Raw genomic sequence first — 27,533 nt, 5'->3', positions numbered from 1 at the left:
TTCACCCTCAACCCCTCACTCACCCTCACTCTCACTCACTCACCCTCAACCCCTAGACCTCACCCTCATTCACCCTCACCCTCACTCACCCTCACTCACCCTCAACCCCTCACCCTCACTCACCCTCACTCACCCTCACCCTCAACACCTCACCCTCACCCTCAACACCTCACCCTCAACACCTCACCCTCACTCACCCTCACCCTCACTCACCCTCAACACCTCACCCTCACTCACCCTCAACCCCTCACCCTCACCCTCACTCACCCTCAACCCTTCACCCTCAACCCCTCACTCGCCCTCACTCGCCCTCACTCACCCTCACCCTCACTCACCCTCACTCACCCTCACCCTCTCACCCTCACTCACCCTCACCCTCACTCACCCTCACCCTCACCCACACTCACCCTCACCCACACTCACCCTCACCCACACTCACCCTCACCCACACTCACCCTCACCCACACTCACTCACCCTCAACCCCTCACCCACACTCACTCACCCTCACCCACACTCACTCACCCTCAACCCCTCACCCTCACCCTCACTCACCCTCAACCCCTCACCCTCACCCTCACTCACCCTCAACCCTTCACCCTCAACCCCTCACTCACCCTCACTCTCACTCACTCACCCTCAACCCCTCAACCTCACCCTCATTCACCTCACCCTCACCCTCACTCACCCTCAACCCCTCACCCTCACTCACCCTCACCCTCAACACCTCACCCTCAACACCTCACCCTCACTCACCCTCACCCTCAACACCTCACCCTCACTCACCCTCAACCCCTCACCCCCTCACCCTCACTCACCCTCACCCTCACTCACCCTCAACGCCTCACCCTCAACCCCTCACCCCCTCACCCTCACTCACCCTCAAAACACATATTGTGTTACAATAGGTGTCACATTTGCGAAAGATAAAACTATTGGCATTGTAAATAACAAAGCTATTATTTCGCTATTTTAAAAACAAGCACATACATACAAAATGTGCCCTTTACAATACCAATAGCTCAAACTTTCCTAATACGAGACATATTGCATTGCTGTGCTTCTCTCCCCTGCTGCACTCTCCTGCTCTCTAGAGATGTAGCATAACGACGAGAGCTGCCATATAAGTCACGTAAATACAAAACATGTTGCATTCCAAATGCTATCGGTGTCACATTCGTGAAAGTTATAACTATTGGGATTGTAAATGACAAAGCCATCAATTTAGCAATTTTAACAACGAAAAAATAAATAAAATGTCATTTACAAGACCAATAACTACAACTTTTCTAATGCGAGACCTATTGCATTCCAACCACTCACCCACGCAACGCCACTCACCCACGCAACGCCACTCACCCACGCAACGCCACTCACCCACGCAACGCCACTCACCCACGCAACGCCACTCACCCACGCAACGCCACTCACCCACGCAACGCCACTCACACACGCAACGCCACTCACACACGCAACGCCACTCACACACGCAACGCCACTCACACACGCAACGCCACTCACACACGCAACGCCACTCATCCACGCAACGCCACTCATCCATTTCCAAAACGAAAAATGTCAAACTCTTCTATTGCGAGACCTATTGCATTTTCAATGCTTGTTCTTTGTGGCTGGATGATGTCATTGTACATATCCTTCAAAGGTTGGGGTTTCGTCGCATAGCCAGGCCTCTTGAAGGCAGGCAATGTCCACTTTATTTATAATTTCCTTTATATAAACCCGTTTTTGCTCATTGCCTATCCCATTCACATTCCAGGTTAAGAGACCCAGTTCTTGCGACCCCCCCCCCTCCTATTCTACGTCACTTAGCCCGCCCACTCCTTCCGTGTCCATAGTATAATTGTCGTTGGGCTCTCCCATGGGATCACTGTATAAAGAACAGTTATCCCATGAGGATTCATTCCCTGTATTTTCTATCACAACATTCAGACCACCCCGCTCGCCTTCTGTTTCATTAAAAAGGATCACTTGTCTCTTCTGTAGCCCGGTGTGCTGTTTTAAGAAGGAATTGTCTCTAGGGGTTTTTAGTTCACTCTCAGGTACAATCCTTATTCCCTGTTGGTTTATCTCGTTTGAGGCTTTCTGGATTGCCCTTTTTATCAGATCTGAGTAAAGGGTGATTTTTGTTATTTCCTTTCCGTTCCTGTTCACTACAAAGCCTACCTGCTGAAGGTCTTTTGTACCAAGCCCCTTCAAACTACCGCATTTTGCAAATGCGGACAAAACCAGTGCCCTATTCAGAGGGCTTGTTTTTCTTGCCAACTTTTGCTTCTTCCCAGGTGGTAACAGGTCCAGAAATAACCACTTGTTATTATCTCTCTCGTGTACGTTCATCTTTATCTCATACTCCTGATGACTGGCAATTGTTCTCCCTGCATGCCGTCCTTTCTTTCCCATGCCGGGTTGATCTTGTGCTTGTGGGTACGGGTTGGGGGAGATTTCTCTGATGCCTCCTTGCGTATCAGCTTTTTCCTTTGTTCTCTCTGAGTTTTTGGTGGTTTTACTTCTGCATTCGTCTGACTATGTGGTATAAAAGTTGACGCTGCGGCATTTAATCCTAACTGCACCCCCCCCCGTCCGTTGTTTTCTTCCCTTTTCTCTTTCCTGCAGGCTTCGTTTGTCTGAGATTTTCTGCCCTGTTCCTGGCCCCAGGTGCTACATACCCCCCACGTCTTTTTATCAGCATAGGTATTTTCGATATATAGACGTTGTCTACAATCTCTACCGTGTCCTTTGTCGTTTGTTCTTCGGGAAGGGAAGATCTTTCAGGACTTACCCTACTTACTTCTTCTGGTACTATCATGACACAATCTTCAGTGTGTGAGGCTAAGTTGGTTCGCCTTGACCTGCTTGGCATTTGGCTCTTTATCTCCCCTAGTTCCTCTTCTATTCTCTTTAAATGCTGATTCTGTGCTTTCATCACTCCGTTGTTCGAGAGTGATACTTCCAGGATTCCTTGTAGTGCCTTCTGAAGCAACAGGATTAAATCCATCAACGAAGATGTAGGGGTCTCGGAGATCACTGAATCCTGTGTGTTCCTGACTGGATTTACATGATGTCCCGTCCTTATGCTCCCTTGGAGTAATGGGGATTTTTGCATTGAAAGGTGCTGCTGAAATTGATCTGGCGCGCCTCCCCAAACATAACTCTGGTTCTGGCCTTCATTTCCCCTTTGTCCTTCGTTCCCAGGTGACAACAATGAGAACATTTTTGGAGAGGATGATAATCGAGGCGCAGATATATGGTGGTTTTGGCTCTGCAGAGTCAGGTTTATGGATTTGGGGTTCTCCCCTTCTTCTTCTGTATCGGGGTTAACTTCTTCCCGGGGTCCTCCCTTATCTGTGTGTCTTTGTATTCTACAGTCGTGCCTGAATTTTCGCCACCCTCCCCACCAATTTCCACTATTTCTCCGTCTAAATCCGATGTTATTGCTGGGTTTAATGATTTGTAATGTTTCCCCACAAACTCTCTTATGGATTTTGACGCTGCCATAGTCTCTTTCTGCTTCATAGTTGCTTGGTTACACTCTCTTTTCGCCTTCTGGGCGTTCTTCGTTGCCCTTTTGACTTTTCTTTTCTTGCATTTCCCCTTACTGTTATCCATAAAGGATGCCTGACTTTCGTGGCTCTCTTCCATGGATTTAGAGCCCTCCAGTGATTTACTCCACCCTGGTTCGTCCACTGTACGTGGTTTTAGCCCTCTTTTGGGTGCCATTTCTAGGTTTTAGCCCAATAACTGTTATTCTGCTGAGGGTGGGAACTTTGGTATAATTTTTACTCTTATTTTAGGGATTTTTCACTTACCTCTATTCTGCCTTGATGCCTTCAGCCTGCTTGCCTTGCCACGCCTATAGGTCTCTGTCATGTAGGTTCCCCCACACTTCCGTGGGGTTTAATCTTCTTATGCTGGTGAGTTTGAAGCCCTTCTTATTTCTTATCCCCTTTCTCCTTCCTCCTTCATGGGCCTCCAAAGCTTCTCCTAGTCAGTTCCTTCACTGGCTCTGCTGAATTAGTCTTTCAGCTGGATGTCCGAGTCAGCGATATCAGAGCCCCCCCCTGCGTGGGTCTGTCCAGGGCTGCCGGCCTCTGGCGTTTGTTGCTACTATGATGGCTCAGCCTAACTATTCGGCCTGTGCCCGACTTCCTAGCAACACTCGGCCAACCTCGGCAAGCCTTCCGGTCCCCGCTGCTCCCGTCTCGCCCCGAAGGCTCCGCGTGGTACAGGGGCTGCGGTGGGCGTCTATGTGCCACGGTTACGGCGTCCGTCGTTCTCCTCGGGCATGGGCGGATCCTGTATACACTTCGCGCCCCGCACTCCATGCTACCGTTCACGCTCCTTTCCTTAGGGTTTGCTCCTGCTCGCGGATCGACGAGCTTGGTCTGGCGGGGTGTGGCTTAGCACTGCAAGGCTCGGCTAGGCGAATAGAAACCACCACCACCAGTACCACCACTACCAGTACTACCACCAGCAGTACTACCACCAACAGTACTACCACTACCAGTATCACCACCTCCAATACTACCACTACTACCACTACCAGTACCACCACCACCAGTACTACCAGTACCACCACTACCAGTACTACCAGTACCACCACCACCACCAGTACTACCACTACCAGTACCACCACCACCACCACCACCACCAGTACTACCAGTACTACCACCATCAGTACTACCACCGCCAGTACTACCACTAGTACAGCCACCAGTACTACCACTACTACAGCCACCAGTACTACCACTACCACCACCAACAGTACTACCACCACCACCAGTACTACCAGTAGCAGTACTACCACAACCAGTACCACTACCACCACCAGTACTACCACCACCACCACCAGTACTACCACCACCAGTACCACCACCACCAGTACTACCACTACCAGTATTACGGGCAGCAGTACCACCACCACCAATGCTACTGCTACCAGTACCACCACCACCAGTACTCCCGCTACCAGTACCACCACCACCTGTACCACCACTACCAGTACTACCACCACCAGTACTACCACCAACAGTACTACCATTACCAGTACCACCACCTCCAGTACTACCACTACTACCACTACCAGTACCACCACCAGTACCACCACCACCAGTACTACCAGTACCAGTACCACCACCACCAGTACTACCACTACCAGTACCACCACCATCACCAGTACTACCACTATCAGTACTACCAGTACTACCAGCACCAGTACTACCACTACTACAGCCACCAGTACTACCACTACTACAGCCACCAGTACTACCACTACCACCACCAACAGTACTAACACCACCGCCAGTACCACCACCACCAGTACTACCACTACCACCACCACCACATTAACACACTCCATAACACTTAGCAAAAATACATTACCATTTACAATGCCATTAGCTCAAACTTAAATAAATCCGAGCCCAATTGCATTTCTAATGCTTGTTTAATTTTAACGTTTGGAAAAACAACATGTAAGCTTAGCTTGGAGAAAGGTAATCTTGCAGGCCTGCTTTAACCCTTTAACTACGCATATTGTGTATATGTTTAACTACTAGGGAAGGGGGCGCGGGAGTGATTAATGTGGGGGCCACACTGTATAGCTAGCTGGGATACAAACGGTAGTGCACCTAAAAATAATAAAAACGTGAAGTCGACTAAGGAGAGGTCTGTATAATTAAAACATCCTCAATGGAAAACGTAAAAACGGCTCCGAAAAAGAAAATGCAAAACACTTGGTAAGAATAAAATTGTATTACTTACATTGCTACAAAAGACATGCTAGTACCGAAACAGAAAACACACTGGTGCACATTATATTAACAAACAAAGACGACCTGCAAAATGTAAAGGTGACCACCTTTAAACAAAAAAAACACACTTGTACACATTATATTTGCAACCAAAAGCAGACTGCAACATGTAAACACAGCGTCTGCAAGTCTTAGCCATTAACAAAACCAACGAAATAACACGATTGTGTGCATTACATTTACAACAAAGGCTCACTGCAACTGTCTAAAGGCAGCCTTCTTTGACAAACCATCCCTGAGAAAAAAAAACGAGTGCGCACAAATCCACATTAGTTAAAGAACGTGGAAAACTACAAGTAGCCGGGGCAGTCGCAGGGAAAATAAAAAACAAGCATTGGCATAGCCAATAGGTCTCGCCTTTGGGACCTTATAAGTGTTTAGCCACGCAACAATTGATGTTGTTGCACCAAGGATATTCCAATTCCAAAAATTCTTTATTTCGGCCACAAGGGCCATAAAAGATGCAATAAAAAGCAATACATACATTTAAAACACAGTATATACAATAAAAGAGGTCCTGCTAGGCCTGCATAAGGTACACGAACAAAGTAAAGTAATCAGGGGGACATTTTCTTCCTTATTACCCATGCTGCCATTAAAAATTTTGAAACCGCAAACACAATATGGCCCAGAGTATTGGTCTTCATGACCCTGTAGGCCTGTGGGAACTTCCTAAAGCCCAAATTCCGGCACAAAGGTGCTATCCAGCGCCTCCTCGGGCTCCGGTAAGCATAACAACCAAACATTATGTGCAGATCATCTTCGTCGTGGGCTTTACAGCATGGGCAGAGTTTGTCACCCCCTGCAGACCATTTGTAAGTAAAAACTTTGGTAGGGAGTGTACCAAACCTCCATTGCAGGAACAATTTCCTCGCTAAAAGAGGAAAAATAAAATCCATAAAAGGTTCGAATACATACGAATTTTTGGATTCTAAAAAACGTCCCGTCAGGGTGCCACTGTCATGAGCATTAACCATAGCAGCAAGGTGTTTATTCTTGTACAGCTGGGCAAGGGTTTTTCGCGAGATCCTTTGGCAGCCCTGAGCTGGATCATCCCATAGGTCAGGCAGATTCAAGCTAGTCAGTTCCGACTTGATAAATGCCAGCCAGGGAATTTTGCTGTTGGTATTCAGCCTCATGACATGAATGAGGTCCTGTCTGTAGTGATGCAGTTCCTCGGTGGTCCAAATCCGGTGCCAGAACTTCACAGGCTTTGACAAAAGATCCTCGGCAATAGACGGAAGGCCCAGGTCAAGTCTTAAGGGGAGGAGTGGCGTACCTTGCGGGAGAGCAAGTAAACCCCTAAGAAAACAATTTTCCACCCCTGCCATGACCTTACCTGCCTTGTGTCCCCAAAGCTCACTGCCATAAGAGGCTGCCGCCTTCGCTTGGGACCTGTAAGTTTCCAGGGCCGGGCTTACAGGCTTAAAGGAGGACTTGTTGGCCACCTTCAGGAGTGCACCCGATAGCTGGGAGAGTTTAAGCCTAGATCTCGCTACCTGGGAGTCCCATGATAAATTTTCTTGCAATGATACCCCCAAATATATAAAGGTCGAGACCCTCTCCAGAGTGATATCCCCCAGTGTCGGGTTGGGTCTGGTTTTGGTGGGGGGGTTGAAGATCATGAACTTGGTTTTTCCCGTGTTCACCTCCAACCCATGCTGACGACAGAAAATGCCAAAACCGTCCACAATCCTCTGGATCCCCATTGGGGATTTGGAAAGCAGGAGGGTATCGTCGGCAAACATTATTGCCGGGACCCTCCTGCCTGCCAGAAGCGGGGCGTCATTGTCTTTAACAGCGTCAAGATGTTGAATGACGCTGTTAATGTACAGACAGAACAGGGTCGGGGCCAAGACACAGCCCTGTCTGACGCCACGACGGACCGGGAATTTGCCCGAGAGCTTACCATCCCTTCCACACCTTACTTGTGCAAAGTTGTTCTCATGCAACCTAATGATGATACTAAGAAGGTGGGGGGGTACTCCTAGCTTTTCCAAAACCTCCCATAGCTTGCCTCTGGGGACGAGGTCAAAGGCTGACCTCAGGTCCACGAAGACCATGTACAAACGTCCGCCCTCCAGCGTGACCGTCTTCCAATATAGGAGAAGGAGGCGGAAAATTTGGTCCATGGTCGACGTGTTCTTCCTGAAGCCAGCCTGAAGGGGGCTCATGATGTCATTGTCCTCGACCCAATCTATGAGATGGTTTAGAATGAGGCGCGCAAAAAGCTTTTGGGGGACATCAATTAGGCTTATGGGCCTGTAATTGGCGGGGAGCAGAGTAGATCCCTTCTTATGGATTGGTACAATCTCTGCCCCCAGCCATGACCCGGGGATTGGCATACCTCCTAAGATGGCATTAAAAAGAATGAGAAGGTATGGACCCCAGATGTCCGGGTGATGCCTAAAGAGATCCCCGGGTAGCCTATCCAGGCCTGGCGCCTTCCCCAATGGTAAATGCTCCAGGGCAGATTCCACTTCCCCCAGGGATAATTCCATACCAGGAACCTGGGAGCCCAGAGGCACTTGCAGAGCTATACCAGGGCAGGAATCAATGTCCTGATAAAGTACCCCGAAGTAGGCCTCCCAGACTGCGGGTGCAATATTAGGTTCGGTTGCCTTAATAAGCTCCCCAGTCCCATTATTTACAAGGGCCCAAAATTTCCGGGAATCCCTGGCTTTTAAAGCATCATAGAGATCCTGCCAGTGGATCCAGTCCCACTCGGCCCTGGCAGTCACCATCACTGATTTGTAGTGTTTCCTGAGGTCACGTACCTTGTCCTTATTGGACCCCTCTTTTATTGCGGCAATAAGCTCGGATTTTGCTGCCCTGCAGGAGGAGGTATACCAGGTGGGAACATGGGTCTTTTTCTTTCGGGTTGGCACCACCGGGTAGAAGACCTCAGCCAGATCCCTCACTAGGTCCTGATGTATATTACCCAGTTTCTCATTGAGTTCTGGGATCCTTAGCTCAGCCAGAAGTACATCCACCTCCATAAACCTTGGGAGTGCCAGCTCATAGAGCTTAGTTGATAGCCTCTTCTGAGCTAACCAGCTTCCCCCACTTGACCCGGCGCCTATTTGTCGAGAGGCGCAATTCCCCCAGGTCTTCCCCTTGCTCTACTGGGGATACAACCGCCGAGGGTAGAGGGCTCTGGATGTTTAGACAAAGGGCATTATGATCACTATCTGCCCTATTTATCACCCCAAAGTCAAGTACTTTTGGCCAAAGTGTAATATCCACCATGATGTAATCTAGCCTCGACTCATGGCCCCTTCTGTTGAAAGTGCACACCGAGGGGGTATCGGAAGGAGTACGACCATTACAAGCCCTCAGTGCGCAATTCAAGGTAAGGGACATGAGTTGGAGTGCTAGAGGAGACCAGGCTTTGGGGTGGGGAGAAGACGAGGGTGGCACCCCCCAGTAGTCATCCTCGGCCGTAAGGGCACCATCCAGTAACCCCTCCAGAGGTTCAAAGTGGCAATTGAAGTCTCCTCCAAGCACCACCTTGAGATCTCCCGGGAGTTGGCCCAGGAAGGAGGACAGATCGTTTATGGTTGGTGATTCATTTGGCGAGGCTACTGGACGCGAGTAGACGTTAACAATGGCCCACGCTGGTTTGTCGGGCCATGTAAGCCGAACACACTGGATGTCCAGCGAAGACGTATGGAGCTGCTCCGCCTGGCACCCAGTGTGACTCGCAATCCAGATTGCCAGGCCACCCGATGGCCTCCCCCTCCCACTCCATTTGGCGGGGATTTCAAATACGTCGAACCCTCTCCTAGACTGGGTATCCCTAGCCCATGTTTCTTGAAGGAGGAGGATGTCACTGCCCGCTACTAGCTGATCCCACTCCGGTGTACCCTCCTTGTTTGCAATTCCCGCCACATTCCATGAGAGAATTCTCAACCCCTGATCCGGTGGCAGGCTACCTTGGCCTCGAGAAGGTGGTTGCACGGCGGCCAAGGATAAGTTAGTAGCTTGGGGGCAGCTGCAACAAACCATGCTAGCGGAATGCTCGACCAAGTCCGCCACCCCAGGTTGCAGAATGTGGGTAGGGCTGGTAACAGTGGAGGAACCCAGTTGTCCCGAACTACCAGCCATATCAGCCAAATCAGGCATTCGCTCTGTGGCATTAACATGCCGCTTAGGGTCAGTCACAGGGGGTCTACCCGAACCCACCAGGCTTTGCACCACTTCATCCCTCCTCTTCCCCGGATCAGAAGAAATTTCCCTGGCTTGTGGTCAGTCGACCTGATCCAAGCAGGAAAATCTATTAGGATGAATGAAATTGGTCTGGGCAGGTGGTAAATAATGCCTCGGTCTGTACCGCGAGCCATCCACAGCAAAGCCTACTCTAGTCCACCCCTTCTTGCTCCCTGTCAGCGTGTTGCTATCACTAGGGTAGAAATATGAAAGGGGTACTAACTCAATATTGGACCTGTCAGGCCTTACAAGCCAGTTGCAGATGTAGTTTGCAACATTTGGGCTTTTGAAGCTTAAGATGATACAATCCCCTATCCTATTCTTTGGGGTGGGGCCAATCCATGGAATCCTCCTTACCATCAGGACCTCGCCTTTCAGGTTCGGAGGCAGCGGCCTATTAATACTAAGCCAACTGATAACCTTATTGCGTAAGGAATCCTGGGTCTCCCTTGTACCATCGGTTAACTCAGGAACTCCTACCATAATTGCCGTATAAGGGACCGCTTCTGGAGGCAAGTTAACCACCCTGCGCCTATCGGGCGGGGGAGCGATACCACCAGTCGGGGCATTGGTGGCACTCGCTACCCCCCCCGGTCGCTGCGCAGGAGGCAGCTTGGATCTCCTAGGGGCCGGGACAGGAGGCCCAGGTGCTAGAGGTAACAAGGGGCGCGCCTGAGAAGCAGACGCACCGATTGTGCTCGGCGGTACCCCAATGGGGGCCTTAGGCATTACAGGAGACAGTGGTCTATTCCCACGTGGATCCCCATTAGCTATTGGAACGTTTGTACCTGACCCAGGATTTTTCCCAGTGTGGCTATTTCCCAGGGACTGGAGTTGATTCTCTATAGCATCCAATCTAGCTACAATGGGGGTTAGCAAATTCTTAATGATAGCTGTGAGTGAATTAATTATTGAGTCTGCACTGGTTGAAGTTACCCCCCCAAAAATAAATGGGCCCGGCGGCAAGGGTAGTGACACCGGGGCTGAAGAGCCCCCGGGATCTACCCTAGACCCCGCAACAATGAGGTCAGGGGAAAGCGAGATGTCTGTGCTATCTTCATAAGATGATTCAACAATATCCACTCTTGCCCTTTTTGCCCCCTTTGCTTCCCTGGACCTTTTCCTTTTTGAAGGGTGTTCCCCCCCACTAACTGCAGGCTCTAGAGACAATACGCCCTGACCCGCTTCAAGCGTGTCTATTCCCATATTGTCCGTCATGGGGGAATGGTCAGAAATCCCAAGTGGGCGGGGGGAATTCCTATCCCTCTGTGTTACGGGGGTTCTTAGTTGCTGGAGGACCGACTCAATAGTCTGGTCTATACTGTCCAGTAGTGACATGTGAGTAACATCCGGGGGATTCGGTGTGCTAGCATCTGTTGAGAGGGTTTCCCCATGGTCCAGAAACACACTTTCAGGGCCCATCAGGAGGGGAGAGTCTGTAGATAAATGACAAGTACTAATTTGAGAGCTCGCTTTTGGAAAAAATTTCTCCAGAGTACTTGAGCCTTGATGGACAGACTTACTCCGTAAGGATCTGGACGCCATTGTAGGGTAAGTTAAAGGCGGGCAAGAGCGGGGAACGTTAGAGGGGTGGGCCGGTCCGGTCTCTTCCGGCCTCTAACGGCCTAAAACGGCCCGCTCTTTGCCCGGTCTTCGCCCCGGGGATCGCCCCGCGCGCGTCCCGCGATGCGCGTGCCCAGTTGTCCTAGGTGTAGCTGGGGGGCGTGGCACTGGGAGGGGGCGCGGCGCGGCGGGAAGAGGAACCAGCTGGCGGTGTTACAATGAGAGCTGGACCTCGCAGTCCCGCTCGCCGGGCCTCTCACCTCCACTGCGGCCGGATAGGACAGCAAATAGCCCCCAGGAGGTAGGATAGCTCCCAGCTACTCCAGTAGCGAGCTGCAGCAACCAGGGACAAAGTTCACACAAGATTTGGCTCTCGAGCGGCAGGATATTATGCTGGATAACAAAGCACTTATAAGGTCCCAAAGGCGAGACCTACTGGCTATGCCCTTCCGGTTGCCCTGAGAAGCATCCACGACACTGACATTCCGTAAATGTTTGAAAACCCATCTGTTCAATGACTGAGCTGGTCCCCCTGCTGTCTGCCTAGCGCCCAGATACTCCAGTATGTCACGCATGGTACAAATCCCTCTTTTCATTCATTCAATAGGAACATGCACTTTAATACAACCTGGTCCTCTAACTTAAGACCGTGCAAATCACATCTGGCATTAAAAAAAATCTCACGTATATAGGGCCGAAATTAACTTGACCCATTCATTTTGGGAAATCTGCAGTTTCTGGAAGTATATACAATTAGCATCACTGACCAAGGAAATGAAAACCATAGAAAGTTGTTTGAGACCGTGACAAACGGATTGCAATTGTGCTAAGCAGAAGAAATATGCTTTGCCATTCAAGACACCTGTGCCTTGATGGATGAATGCTCATCATGAAGGATCTCTAGATTTTTTACTGTATCCCCCAGTAAACATCCCTCCTTTGTCCAAAGAAGGGAAGGGCAGAACCATGCAACTTAAGTTCTTTAATTGACCTTGCGTACTACACACAAACAATTGCATCATAGATGATTACAAATGGATAATTCATTAGTTGTTCCACTGCTTTAACCTAGTAATATTACTTGATACTGAACTGGCTGATTTCAAAGCTAAAAGCCAGAGCTTCCTAGCACCTCATTAAGACATAATAAGAATCATGTGGTATAAGTTGTACATGTAAAAATGAGATGACTAGTTGATTGTTTCCCATAAGTTTTAGAGTTGCTCAATTGATGTTAAGAAGTAATAGCTGATGATCTGGCATTAAGTCTCAATGTATTTAAGCGAGTATTCATATATAGAACCTTCTAGTTTGCTAGCCAAAAGTGTGCCTTGAAAGTAGGTAGACCAAGCAATCACCTAAACTGTTGTCTTTATGGCTGAATGTATTACTTTATGCCGATCTACAAGGCATGAAGTTAATGTAATGCTAAAGCATAATTATGATACCAATGAAACGCAACCAGACACCAATATGGCTGCGGTACACAGATTTACCCAAAATTGTGGGATTCTTCCAATGGGCAAGCAAAACGGTTTGGCAAAATTAACCCCCATCAATAACACATGAAAATAACACATTCTAGAATAGAAATATTAGGAGCTGGTGTATGGATCACTTAGTCTGAGCTGAACAAATTTGACAACTAAATTGTTTTAGGTTTTATGATGATCAGGCATATGTATTATTTCAACTGGATTAGTATATCATTTTGAGTTTTGTGTGGAATCAAAGTGACGCAGTATAAGCGCATCCACTCCATGTCTCGTGCTTCGACTGCTTGCAGGTTCTCTCTTGCTGGGAGCTTTACTCCTGGCATGGGCACTGACCAAATATATTATAAGGGGGACACATTTTAAACATTTAGTGATCAGGAATACATGTGGTGCAACTATATCAGGAGTACTTCTCCTTGAAAGACCTCTTTGAAAGGCTATACAAGTTGAGTGGACATACCACTCAGCGGGGATGACTTACAAAATAAGATGGCCAGCAAACCGGGAGAGTTATGTCATGGATACCTTCACCCAGGCATAAGGGCCTCATAGAAAATGTCGATACATGTTTATTCGCAAAAATGCTAGCTGCAACAGTAGTGATATTCCGTACCCTTTGGCATCAGAGAGTGAAACCTAGGCCCACATTTTATCCCTGCTACATCATCTTATTTGCTGCTGATACACACAAGAATGAGTTAACACAATGGAAACTAAATAATCCGGGCTCTTAAAGCTACATTCACTTTCTGGCCCTTAATCAGATTTCATTGCCCCGAAGACTGCAGGCAGCAAAAACAGTGGTATTGGTACAAATGCACGAGATGGCAGCGGTATTTCCGAGTGACATTAAGCATCTCCACCTGACAGACCATCCTTGACAGGAAGCAGTGTTTACTTATTACAATGATTGCTTCCTTTTCTTCTGACAAGGATGTAATCTACGAAATGGGTACCCACAACGGATCTTTGGGACATAGAAACAACACTCATAATATTCATTTTGTTAAACTCACATTTTTAGTTTCATAAAATCTGATTACCAGAAAAGGAAGTAAAACCCATGCAACTGTCTAAGGCAAGGTAGAAATGTAATGAACCCTGGCCGTAATCCATACTTTGTACAATTTAAAACTGTCAAACAGAGGCGTCAAAAGAGGCATCCAGAGGAGCATTCTTACAGGGGTTGCAGCGTCCTCCACTCAACAGGTGTCATGGATCACGGTCAGTGGCCACCAGCAGGCAGTTGGGGTCTCTTAGGTAGGTACAGGCGCTGCTCAGTTTGCGGAAAGTGAACTCTTCGTCGTAGCCCACCAGCACTGCACTGACCGTGGCGTCGCTGTCCTCTACGCCCACTACTCTCAGGCCAGCATTCAGCAGCTCCCAGAGTAGCCCAGGACCTCCAATCATGAACACCAGAGGGGCGTCTGGCGCAGGGTCATCATGGAGGTCTTCATCTGGCTCATCAATGCCACTCTCTCCAAAGAAAGAAGTCTATGGGCGCTACATTTGTTCCATCCCCTCCTTGCAAGTTGGATGGTCTTTGCTGCTGTTGGGGCTGCCACGGACCTGTGATGTGAAAAGCATGTGACCCCCTTGCAGATTCCTGTACGTCTTTACTCCGCATCCTTTGCTTGCAGATCATAGGCCCCGTGGACCACCTTGTTGTCCAGCGCTCCCTCTTGCTGGCTCGACTGGCTGGTTAAATGTGCCCTCTGATCTCCCTCGGCTGTAAAGGAACCTTGGGCTTGTACCTCCTGATCAGTGTCCCTGGACTCCTGTCCATCCTTCTCTGGCTCCAAGGGAGTGTCCTTGGGTCTTTGTGAGTCTGGGAGACCCTGCTTGATCCCCTCAATGCCCTGGCTGCCTCTCCTCAACCCCTCCTCTGCGCTTACGCCGCCTCCGAGAAGTCGAGCACGCAGGTAGCGGGCGGCACAGTGGCCCGAGGTGTAGACCTCCGGCCCTCGCACACCGCAGAAGCCCAGCTCACGAAAGCGCTGGCTTAGCTGGGCACGACTACGGCGGCTGTTGTTTGACACGGAGATGGCGGTGCTGGGTCCCCCTGCTCCTGCAGTGCCCTCACCACCTCTCGCGCCCCCTGCAACGCGTGCTCTCCCTCCCATAGCACCCCGTCACAGTTGAAGAGCACAGTGCTCGTCCCACCCAGCACCTGGCGGGCCCGCGCCGGTGAAAGGTGGGCAGGAAGAGGTAGCTGCGGCGTCCCGGGAGCCGCCATCGTGAACACCAGCGGAGGAGGGAGGAGCCAATCACGAAGTACCGCATGCGGCGCGGGGAGCCAATTGTATTGTCTGTTTCCACGGCGACCTATGGAAGAACAGTAACGTTGACAGATATCCTATCACAATAGTATAAAGGTGACTGCTAGCCGCTCGTGGACTAGCCAAGATGACAGCTGGCCAATCGAACGCAGCAGGGTTGCCAGCTGATCGATCCTAAAATGGGAATAGTAACAGTTAATGTAAACAAGCACACGCGCCTTGCGCTGCAGCAGGCGAAGAGGATAGAGGAGGGAGCCTGGGCCTGTTTACTTTGCGGGAGCGAGCAAGTTAATTACAAGCATATGGTTTGAAAGCTTGCTCCCGCACTGGAATCGCCAGACGTGCACTTGTTGACATTGGAAGCAATGCAAAGTGTGTACGTTTTTGCCCGCAAAGCTGTGGCAATGGCTTTTTCCTATATAGCGCCTGCGCGATGGTTAGGCCAGACCTAAACAACAAAAGGCGGGAGGAATTAGGCATGCTAACCAAACAGAAGCATCAATTTCTGAAAGGCAGGAATGTGAACCACTTAAGGAAAGAGGAGGAGCTTTAAACCACAGTAAACATTACAACAGGCCTCGCAAAGCAGTGCATGCGCGCTGCAGTAGGGTCGACCTAAAAACAACCTCTCTTCTTTTGCACATGCACTCTGAATAACCCCCGTACACTCCCATCTAAAGATGGTATGTTGCTTAATTACGTTCAACTCTAATCTCACATCTGTCCCTTACTCAGTTGCATCCCCCACAACGATCCCATCTGTGTACTTCCATTCACTGCTTTCGGCATCTGGTGCAGAAAGCAGTGAAGAAAGTTTCTGGATATCTGTCCAAGTACCAGAAAACTCTTGTGATTGCGTAAAACGAATGTATTTTTGTATGTTTTATAAAAATTGCAAGCTGCTTGTATTCTGTGTATTTTAATGAAAAATGTATCAATGAATGGAAATAGTACCCCAGATTCTTCCCTTTGTGCCTCTCACCGCTATTCTCTTATTTTTACCCCTTTTCTTATTCTTTTGATTTGCAAACAACACTTGCTGCATTCTGTGCTCTAATTAGTGCCTATCCACTGTGCTATACAAAGCACTCTGCAGCGCTTTGAAGCTAGGTCTGTGCCTTATAAATAAGCAAATAAAATTAATGAAATATACTGTCCTAACTAAGAAATTACTGATGAAGCAAGCCAGAAAATGTTCTGAAAGCGAAATGACCGCATGAAGTCAAACATTAAGGGTCTGATCATCTTCTCTTGACAACCACTGATTTAATCATGTACGACCATGTGGTACATTCAGATTTGCAATGCTCATTTATCTAGTCAAAGCAGAAAATAAACGAAGGTTGTTTAATTAAACCTAGACCTAGCTTACATTCAATGAGAAAATAACAAAATACAACCGGTTTTGATTAAACTAAATCACAGCTTTGTGTTTTGTTTTTTTTGTTTGTTTTTACGTTAATGTGTGTGGAATGTCACGAAATACTTTAGTGATGATGCAGTCTTTTACACTCGATATTTTTACTGAGCATGCAAGGCTGAGTTTGTGTCTTATCATTGTGGTCTGTATTTTTATGCTTTATATTTTCAGACAGTCATTATAATTGAAATATTCATTCATATATGGAGAGATTATTTTTTAAATTACTGGTTCTTTTTCAGTGTTTTGTTTAAATAACTGGGACCTTGTTCAACATGATTTACTTTCAAACCCCTTTTAGGTAATTTCCGAAGTAATTTCTAAAACATCCAGTGGCAGTTTCTGCTCAAGTGACAGCCTTATACAGAGCATGTGCATAAGTCTCCCTCGCAATGGAGTTGGTAAGTACTGTGCCCTATCCTGGGTGGTACATGAGATGCTTAAATACCTGCTTAGATAAACACACCATGTCCTTATTATACTGGATTGAATGCTAGGTGCGGCCAGCCAGTCTGAATGCTCCCATTGAGGACTGTGGCTAATATTACAGGCCTGCACAGAGAGCAATCTGCCAACTCCAAGTGTCCCTCCAGTGTGATGTAGGTTTTGGGTGATCTGTGGCATCAGAAACTTTCTGTTCGAGGCATATGACCTGCAGATTCTACACTTTGCATTAGATCGCCACCTGGTGTTGGGCTCGGATGATTGCATGTTGTTATCGTCTTGGAAGAAGTCTTTTGTAGTCACCAAATAGGTGACTCCTCCCTTGGACGATAATGCCATTGGGCATCGGCTCCATCCTTAGTGTTTTTTTCCGCCACTGGGTACGGATGAAATTTTTCGGCTCCGGTTCGAAATCTACCTTTCAAGTACTTTGACGCGAAAAAACGTATTCAAACTTCACCAAACTACTCTTGATATCGATAAATGTCGACTTGACGCCATCACCTCGATTCCGGTCGTCAACGCGGGCCATTGGGCCTATCCACGCTGTGAGGCCTACACCTAATGGAAAGGACGCCATTCAAAAGATGCCCCAAGTGTGGAGCAAAGTTTCCACGCAGTGACCATCACGAGGTCTGTAACCTGTGCTTATCGCCAGAACACGACGAATTCAGCTGTACAGCCTGTGCATCCTTTTGATCCAAGAAGACCATTCGAGATAGGAGGGCCCGTCGACACGACATGCAGAGATCGGCTCCGGAACCAGTGGATATCTTCGATGAAGATGTTCCGCTCATCCCCGAAGAAGATACAGATGATCTCCAAATCGTATCCGAGGCAGACTACTTCGATGACTCCATACCATTGGGTCAGCGCGCGAGTACTACTGCCCCTGCCCCATACCCAGCACCCAAATCGAAGGCAAAGGTCAACAATCCGCCTCCGGGGCCCAGTCGCGACCGAAAAAACACTTCGAGAGCCCCACCAATGAGCCGAAGAAAATACTCAAGCCTTCCGGTAGCTCCTTACCGAGCAAGCCGCACGTGCCAATCCCACCATCTCCCTCAGCACTGAAACCGAAAGAAGTCTCTGCTCCGAAACCGTCGACTTCTAAAGACAAAACTATGAAGCCAGCGTCTGACGTCTCGATGTCGACGAGACCAGCTTCGACTCCGAAGCCAATATCTTCGGTACCGAAACCTACAAGGCCTGATTCCGATGTGCTCAAGCCCTCGAAACAGCCTTCGACTCCGAAAATAATATCTTTGGTGCCAAAACCTACGCCAAAGGACACAGTAACCACTCCTAAGGCTAAAGATAAGCAGCAACCACTCCCGGAATTTAAAAAAAACGGCGCCGGCAAAGGTTCCGCAAGGAGAAGAACTTTTCTAACCTGATCCTCTACAAAAGAAGATCTACATTGACCCAAAGACATGTCATGTATCCACTATACCACACAGGAAAATGAAATCAGACACAGCACCTACACCTGCAGTGCCTGTCAAGAAGAAGGACTCTGCCACATCTCCTATGCACCCTTCTTCTCTTATACTTCCTTCTCCTTCATCTCCTGTTCCCCTTAACATTTCACCTCCACTCTCCTCCTCATTATTCACCACATACACCTCCAGATGATGATGATGAGTATAGCATAGGGGGAGGGGCAGACCCAGATGAGCCTTTTCCCTACCCTGATGATCCTGATTGGGGTACCCAAACCCACAAGATGTGCCAGATATTCCTCACCCACATTCATATCCATCAACACCTTCTCCCCCAGAAGACTATATTGGGTTTGGGCACTTACTGAATAGGGCTGCCATCCATCATGGGGTTACCATGCATTCAGATGAGGCAGAGGAAGACTTTTTATTAGATACGTTTGAACACTCACAAAAGTCTGTTCAAACTCTGCCTATGATTAAAGGGGTCATCAAACATGCTCCAGTAGTATTTAAAGATCCTGTACGTGCTAGGATTCTAAACCCTAGAATTGAGAAAAAGTACAGGCCTGCTCCTGGAGATCCTGTCTACATTAGAGGACAGCTACCCTTAGATTCCCTAGTCGTGTCAAATGCTAGGAAAAGGGCAAACTCACAGACATCAGGTGAAGCACCACCCCCTGATAAAGAATCTAAGGTGATAGATGCTTCAGGCAAAAGGATAGCTGCACAAGGTACCAATACATGGCGCATACCTAATACACAAGACCTCCTTGCAAGATATGAGAGGGCTCACTATGATCAGTTAGAGACACTACTACAACATCTACATGACCAATATAAGGCGCAGGCAAACAACCTTATACAAGAAGGCAAGTTAATTTCAAATGCCTCAATCAAGTGCACACTGGATGTAGCATACACGGCATCTAGAGCTGTAAACACTAGTGTCCTACTTAGACGTCATGCGTGGCTACGCATTTCAGGATTTAAGCAGGAAGTGCAAACTACCATCTTAAACCAGCCATTCAACCATCATTGATTGTTTGGACCAGAGGTAGACACAGCACTTGAGAAAGTGAAGAAAGACACCGATACAGCATAATCTATGGGAGCTTTGCAATCCACACAAACAATAGGATCCTTTCGTCGCTCCTTCCATAGAGGAGGCTCCAAACAGACTGGAGCAGACAATACTGCTTCCTTCAAATCCAATACACAGACATCCTCTAGTAAAGGATATTTTAGAGGAGGCTATACAGGCAACAACAATAAAGGAAGAGGTCAAGGTAACAACAATAATCAAACCTCTTCCACCACAAAACAGTGACTTCCCTCTGCTCCCCCAACAGCACTCCACTCCTGTAGGGGGCAGACTAACACAGTTCCTACCTGTCTGGAATTCCATCACAACAGACAAATTATCCAGTATGGCTACTGCCTCGAACTTACAGCTACCCCTCCACACATACCACCCAGGCAGCGTCCAATGTCTGCAGAACATCTTACACTGCTCAAACAAAATGCCCTATCACTTCTTCAAAAGGACGCAATAGAAATAGTTCCTTTACAACATCAAGGAACAGGGGTTTACTCGCTGTATTTTCGAATCCCCAAAAAGGACGGGACACTAAGACCAATTCCAGATCTCAGGCCCCTCAATCACTATATACACTCAGATCATTTTCATATGATTACATTACAACAAGTGCTCCCATTGCTGCAACAAGGCGACTTCCTTACAGCACTAGATCTAAAGGACGCCTACTTCCACATTCCTATACATCCTTCTCACAGGAAGTATCTGAGGTTTGTACTGGAAGGACAGCATTATCAATTCAAAGTCCTTCCATTCGGGGTAACAACTGGACTAAGAGTGTTCACAAAGTGCCTAGCAGTAGTGGCAGCACATCTCAGAAGACAAGGGATACATGTCTTCCCATATCTAGACGATTGGCTCATAAAAGCCAAGTCATTCAATCAGTGTGTCCAACACACATCTCAGACGATTTAAATATTGGACGACTTAGGGTTCACAATAAACTACACCAAGTCGCACCTACAGTCCTCTCATGTACATCAATATTTAGGGGCTACAATAAACACGTCTACAGCTCTAGCGTATCCCAGTCCATAAAGGATACAGAGCGTTCAGGTTTTAGTCACAAAGTTTCAACAGCAACACTCTCTCCCAGCCAGAGTGTTCATGAGACTAATAGGCATGATGGCGTCTTGCATCTTTATTGTGCCATATGAAAGATTGCAAATGCGTCCGTTCCAAGAATGTCTAGCACAACAGTGGAATCAGGCTCAAGGACAACTAACGGACCTGGTGTTGGTGGACAGCCGCACACATCGCTCTCTACAGTGGTGGAACACCAACAACTTGACAAAAGGGTGGCCGTGCCTTGAACCTGTTCCACAAATAGTACTTACAGCAGACGCATCTCTCACAGGATGGGGTGCCCATCTCCTTCATCATACAACTCGAGGGCAATGGACCATTCAACAAAGATCATTCCATATCAACCACCTAGAGCTGCTAGCAATATTCTTAGCGCTCAAAACCTTCCAAGTACAAGTACAAAACAAAGCTGTCTTTTAATCTGGACGGACAACATGACAGCCATGTACTTTATACAAAAACAGGGGGGGGGGACACTCTCTACAGCTGTCCCAGCTTGCACAGAACATTTGGAGATGGGCCATTCCACAAAATATATATCTGTTAGCAGAACACCTTCCAGGAGTCGACAGAAACAACAGATTCACGAATGAGAACTACATCCGGAAGTTCTTCTACCTTTCTTTCACAAGTGGGGTCATCCAGACATAGATCTGTTCGCCACACACGAAAACGCAAAATGCCCAACCTTCACTATCCGTTTTCCACACCCGCTGTCCAAGGGCAATGCGATATGGATGAACTGGTCAGGCAGATTTGCGTACGCTTTTCCGCCACTACCACTAATACCACTAATAGTGCAGAAGGTATGACAACAGTCGCTCAAACTGATTTTAGTAGCTCCCACGTGGGCACGCCAACCGTGGTATACAACACTGCTAGAACTATCCTTCGTTCCACACCAGAAACTACGTCTCACACCATCCCTGCTAACGCAGAAACATGGAGACATCAGACATCCAGACCCAAGCCAACTGAATCTGGCGATCTGGCTCCTAAAGTCTTAAAGTTTGTTTATATTAACCTACCACCAGACTGTATGAATATCATTAAAGAAGCCAGGAGACCTACTACTAGAGCTTCCTATGCTGCTAAATGGAAAAGATTTGCCATTTACTGCAACAATAACCAAATTGATCCCCTAGATGCTTCCATTCAAATTAACATTTGCTACCTTCAACATTTACAAAGATGTACTTTGGCATATTCATCTATACGCCTACATCTGGAAGCAATTGCAGCATATTTACAAAATAGACAACATCTCTCTTTATTTAGAGTGCCTGCTATTAAAGCATTTATGGAATGTTTAAAAAGAATCATTCCTCCCAGGTTACCACCCTCTCCAGTATGGAACCTAAACAGTGTTCTTACAAGGCTCATGGGACCACCTTTTGAACCTTTACACAGATGTGAACTACAATTCCTTACATGGAAAACAGCTTTTTTTAGTAGCTATTACCTCTCTTAGGAGAGTTAGTGAGATTCAAGCTTTCACTATACAAGAACCATTTTTACAATTACACCGTAATAAAGTGGTTCTCAGAACAAATCCTATATTCCTTCCAAAAGTCATTACTCCGTTTTATTTAAACCAATCTCTAGCGTTACCGGTGTTTTTCCAAAACCCAGACTCTGTAGCAGAAAGAGCTCTACACACCCTAGACGTTAAAAGAGCTCTTCTCTATTATATAGATAGGACCAAATCCTTTCGCAAAACAAAGCAACTGTTTGTAGCTTTCTCTCCACCACATAAGGGCAACCCCATCTCGAAAGCTGGAATTGCAAGGTGGATTGTAAAATGTATACAAATATGCTATCGGAAAGCAAAATGTACATTAACCCAATTCCGCCGCAGCGCTAGGGGGGCCGTGCGGCGCTCCCATGCTCGTGACGGAACCGCTCTGTCACGAGCCTCGGGTGCACTGTGCTGATGACGGAGCGGTTCCTTCACAGCCCCGCCCGCTCAATAGAACGTCCAGCGCGGAATCCGCGCCACGCAGGCGCGCTGAGCGGGCCGTGACGGAACCGCTCCGTCATCAGCGCGTCCGTGGCTGGTGACGGAGCGGTTCCGTCACCAGCATGGGAGGGGTTAACAGTACCTCCTAGAGCGCACTCCACGTGCACACTAGGAGCCTCCATGGCTTTCTTAGGAACATTCCTAGGCAGCAACATGGTCTACAACACACACCTTCACTAAGCACTACTGTGTTGATGTGCAAGCAAAGCAGCAAGCTGCAGTAGGCCAAGCTGTCCTAAAAACTCTTTCAAACTACTGCAACGGATACAGGTGACCACCGCTAGGGGAGACACTGCTGCACAATCAATGCAAAGTGTAGAATCCGCAGCTCGTATGCCTCGAACTGAAAATGCTACTTACCAGTATGCATCTGTTCTTGGCATGTAGAGCTGCAGATTTCTACACGCCCTCCAGCCTCCCCGGGACCTGTATCTGTTCCAGTTTCATCTTAATTAGATATACACATGGACATCCCTTCTTTATTTCTACTAACTCCATCATTTCCCATCATGGCGAAAAGCAATCTAAGGATGGAGCCGATGCGCATGCGCACTATCGTCCAAGGGAGGAGTCGCCTATCTCGTGACTACAAAATACTTCTTCCAAGACGACAACATGCAATCATCCGAGCCAAACACCAGGTGGCGATCTAATGCAAAGTATAGAATTCTGCAGCTCTACATGCCAAGAACACATGCATGCAGATGTAAGTAGCCTTTTCTATTTTCTATGGAGTCTGGAAAAAACACTGCATTTTTCCACAGCACCTCCCTTTGTCTCTTCAGTAGTAACTAGGCCTGAGCGGTAAATTCCCTTCCGCTCGCGGAATTTGTGGAATTTGGGTAATTTCGCGTTCCGCGGAGAACGCGAAATTGCCCACAATGCTGAGTTCCGCGACTTCGTGAAATTTTTTGCTTGTTCATTCTCAAAATGCGTGTTTGCGAGATATTTCCCCCCGAGCACGCAAACCGCAATTGCGAACAGGAAAAAAGCATCGCAGACCAGCAATTCCGCGTGTTTGCGGAATTACTGCGTGTTCGCGGAGATTTTTTACCGTTTTGCAGAGATTTGCGTAACGCGATTACGCAAATTCCGCCCACCCCTAGTAGTAACCTTTTTCCACATGCCTGTCCCGCATGCTTAATGAGCTAAAAAGGTAGAAAGTTGTAAGCAACTTTTTTCTACTGTTTTTTAGCTGACTGACTTTCTCTCTCCGTAGAATCAAAAGAAGGATTCCTAGTAGCCCCAGTTTAATAGGCTGCTATCGAAGAGACTGAAGGAGTACTGTGAAAAAACTGAGCCAATTCCCCCCCCCCCCATCTCGTCAGTTAACTGATACCCCTGCTCCCACAGAACCCCAGGTTTCTTTTCAATGGACTGTGGAGAGTTCTAATACCTTTATTACCTCTACCTCCATGGCAGTGTTATGTTGTTTACTTCCCCTTGTTCTACATACATGCATGCCTACACTAATAATATTGCCTGCCATAGAAACAAAGAAGTTAAAAAAAGATAGATGTTATTTCCTGCAATTCCAGGCAGTAACGTTTAATAAAATACTCGCAACTGTAAATTGCAAGAAATGTGCAAGTCATGAAGAGAAACCCACCCAGCTGATGGGCTGGGGAAACTCAGTAGCTGGTCGAGTTAGGTGCAGCAAACAACAGTCAAAAAATTAAGATAGTGCAGTGACAACGGAGGGTTATCAACAGGAGGAAGGCCAGTACTTGGAGACGGTTGAATCGACATGAAAATGCCACATTGGCTCCAAGTACGAACACTGGCACTACAACCAGGCCAGCTGACCTGCTCAGCCTGCACAATAAAATATCAGAGTACAAGTCATGTCCACGGCTGGGTGTACGAACACATCACTTCCTGTGATGTTGAGGAAGTCCTTTCCGACATGCGGGGACCAATTGCCTATCCTTCTTGGCTCTGACGAAGAATGTTCTGACTCTGTTTCTGTGACTGCGGCAATGGCCTTGGCAGAGCAGGGCTCCCCCGCACTGTCTTTTCTGGATGACCTATCTACAAACCGTATTATGTGATGACGTATTTAATTCTTTGTGATGGATTGCTGAATGTGTTGTGTTGTATAAACCTATTTAAAAAAGGAATTTGGAAGTCATCCTTAATTTCTGTAAACATATTTCCGCACAGGCCCAGAACAGTGCTATTATGAGGGCACGCAACTCCTAGGTGAATTGTAATATACTTTCTAATTACATTTGGGAGTATTTTGTTCCCTGTAATACCAGGAACTGGGGAAGTGGAAGAGGGCTAAGGGCGCATGATGTAGGAAAAAACAAAAGTTATACCGGCTAGTGTACCTTAATTGCTATACTTCAGCATCCCATTTTCTCTCCCATCATTGAAATCATTGTCCACCATTGTGATTTTCCTTTTCAAATCCCACCCACTCAATGTGCTTGACATTTTAAAAGTTGATGGTTTTATAAACCACAGCTTGCCATTCTGCCTTCCTCTGGTATCTTTTGTATGTTTCCCCCTGCGTTTTTTCAGAATTTAATTTAATAATAAGATTCTTATTACAGGCCCATTCTGATGATGGAAAATGCGACTTAGAAACAGCTGGACTTCAGTTTATACCAAAACCAATCTATGCCCCTGCTTTGTTTACTATACATTTTTTTATTTAACGTACAGCCAATTATAACAATGCACGCACTTTAAACCTCAGTGCGTGTTGGTTCAACCAAATCTCATCCCATAATAAAAAGTTAAAACACAAGACAATTTAATACACTCATTAGAACTTAATTCCTTCTTGTTACCTAAACCAATTGTTGATTTGCACACTCATTCTGCTGTAATGCATGGGAGCCAGTAGTCCCTCTGTAAAAATTGGTCTCTAACTTTCTTATTTGGAGATTACTTTCTGCGGTCCCGCACCATGCAAAGTGGTGGCCACAGGATATGTCACCCCCCCCCCTTCCAACATCAGTAATCACTGTGAATAACCTAGGGGTCAAGCTAGACGCTGACCTGTCCATGAAGGCTCAGAACCAAACAGTTGCTGGCACCTGCTTGGGTTGCTAAAAATGTTAAAGAATGTTCTCCTCCTGCTGCCGGTCTCACACAGGAAGATTGTAGTCCAGGCCCTGATTGTATCGAGGCTAGACTACGTCAACGTATTGAACCTGGGCCTCCCGGACTATTTACTAGGCCCCCTGCAGGTGGTTCAGAATGCAGCGGCCACAGCTATTCTCGTGGTGGGACCTAGAGCGCGAATGTCTCTCCATTTGAAGTCCCTACACTGGCTGCCAGTCCGGAAGAGGATCCAATTTAAAACTCTGGTCTTGGCTTTTAGGGCTCTCCATAATATGGGTGCCTTCTACATTAGGAAAAGGATTCAGCACTATGTACCGCGAAGGGCATTGAGGTCCTCAGTACAGCTTCTGATGATCATCCCTAAGTTTTCCTGCTCCCGTATGGGCGGTCGCTCTGTTCAAGTGCTGGCCTCTCGTTTATGGAATGGTCTGCCATTAGCTCTCAGGCAGGTGCAGGATCTTCTTACCTTCAGGAGGCAACTAAAAACCTGGCTATTCCAGCAATAGCTGTCTGCCTTCCCTACTCTGCTATAGTGCCAACTGTTTGTCTCGTGGTCTTTTCAGCTCCGGGACACTCTGTGGAGTAGCCACGTGCTTTATAAGTATCTATTTATATTACATTATAGTTTAGATGTAACCTCACTAGTGTTGCCTGGAATAGGACTATGATGTAGGCACTGTGACCACAAAATACTTGCTGACTGATCTAGTAGACAGTGTGAATGACAGATTACGTAGTAGACGTATCATTTCTGTTTAAACAATGATAGCCAGAACTACCTTTTCAGCTCTTATGAACAGTATTCTAAAAATGAACAATCATTAGTGGAAATGAGCAATTTATGACCTGTTCATGTTTTGCATAGCTAAAGTTCATTACAATGAACTAGGAATTTCTGTGCACCTTCCAATTCATTATGAGCACAGCTATTTTGGAAAGTGACTTAAGCTGCATATAGTAAATTTTATAACAAGTTATTAGATGCATGATGGTGTGTTCAGTGTCACAACACAGTCCTCATTTATTCAACATATTTGCAAACACGTGTACGTATGAAAGAGCTCGACATTCTAAGGAATACAATTATTTCTGTCATATGTTAAAAAGTCACCTTGGCGTTCCATCATCGTATAAAGGAAATCTGCCTTCAGTCTTGTTCCTCTATATGGTAACATAACTTCTCTGTGATGTGCAAAACGATCATAATGTACTACAGGGGGTATTCTAGTCTGTTAAATTCAGTTGCGTTCTGGCTTCTCAGTGCTTACTAGTATGGCGCACAAAAAGCTGAAACTTCATCTCTGAGCACAATACTAACTGCCACCAGATTCAGTGTTAACAAATACTAGCTGTCACCAGATACATTGACGAATTTATTTACTAAAAACAATGTGAGTGCTCTTTCTCTGAAAGGTCACAGGAGGGGCACTGACTGCAAATAAACATTTATGTACTTTTTACATTTTACTCTGTGTTATGATGTGTTTGAAAATAGAGCAAGGTTCTAGTTGCATGTTACAACATATATGAAAACTGACTTTCACAGTTTAAGGGTACTTATTGAACTGTCTGCC

The 27,533-nt window shown here is 47.1% G+C and overlaps 1 protein-coding gene and 1 pseudogene across 2 annotated transcripts in view; one reads left to right on the top strand and one right to left on the bottom strand.

The window, feature by feature from the left end:
* The window catches only part of LOC144792385 (aldehyde dehydrogenase family 3 member B1-like), a 277,000-nt gene that overhangs the window by 231,292 nt on the left and 18,175 nt on the right, over positions 1-27,533 (top strand). For both annotated transcript variants that reach the window (XM_078667363.1, XM_078667364.1), the window contains exon 9: positions 17,095-17,194. In XM_078667363.1, the coding sequence (XP_078523489.1) occupies positions 17,095-17,194 (100 nt within the window). The remainder of the gene's footprint in view (positions 1-17,094; positions 17,195-27,533) is intronic.
* On the bottom strand, positions 14,232-15,330 carry LOC144792051 (uncharacterized; annotated as a pseudogene).

Source organism: Lissotriton helveticus, chromosome 11 (assembly GCF_964261635.1).
Source record: "Lissotriton helveticus chromosome 11, aLisHel1.1, whole genome shotgun sequence".
Taxonomy (NCBI): Eukaryota; Metazoa; Chordata; class Amphibia; order Caudata; family Salamandridae; genus Lissotriton; species Lissotriton helveticus.
The sequence above is the reverse complement of the archived record's forward strand: the minus strand, read 5'-3'. Positions and strand labels throughout refer to the sequence as shown.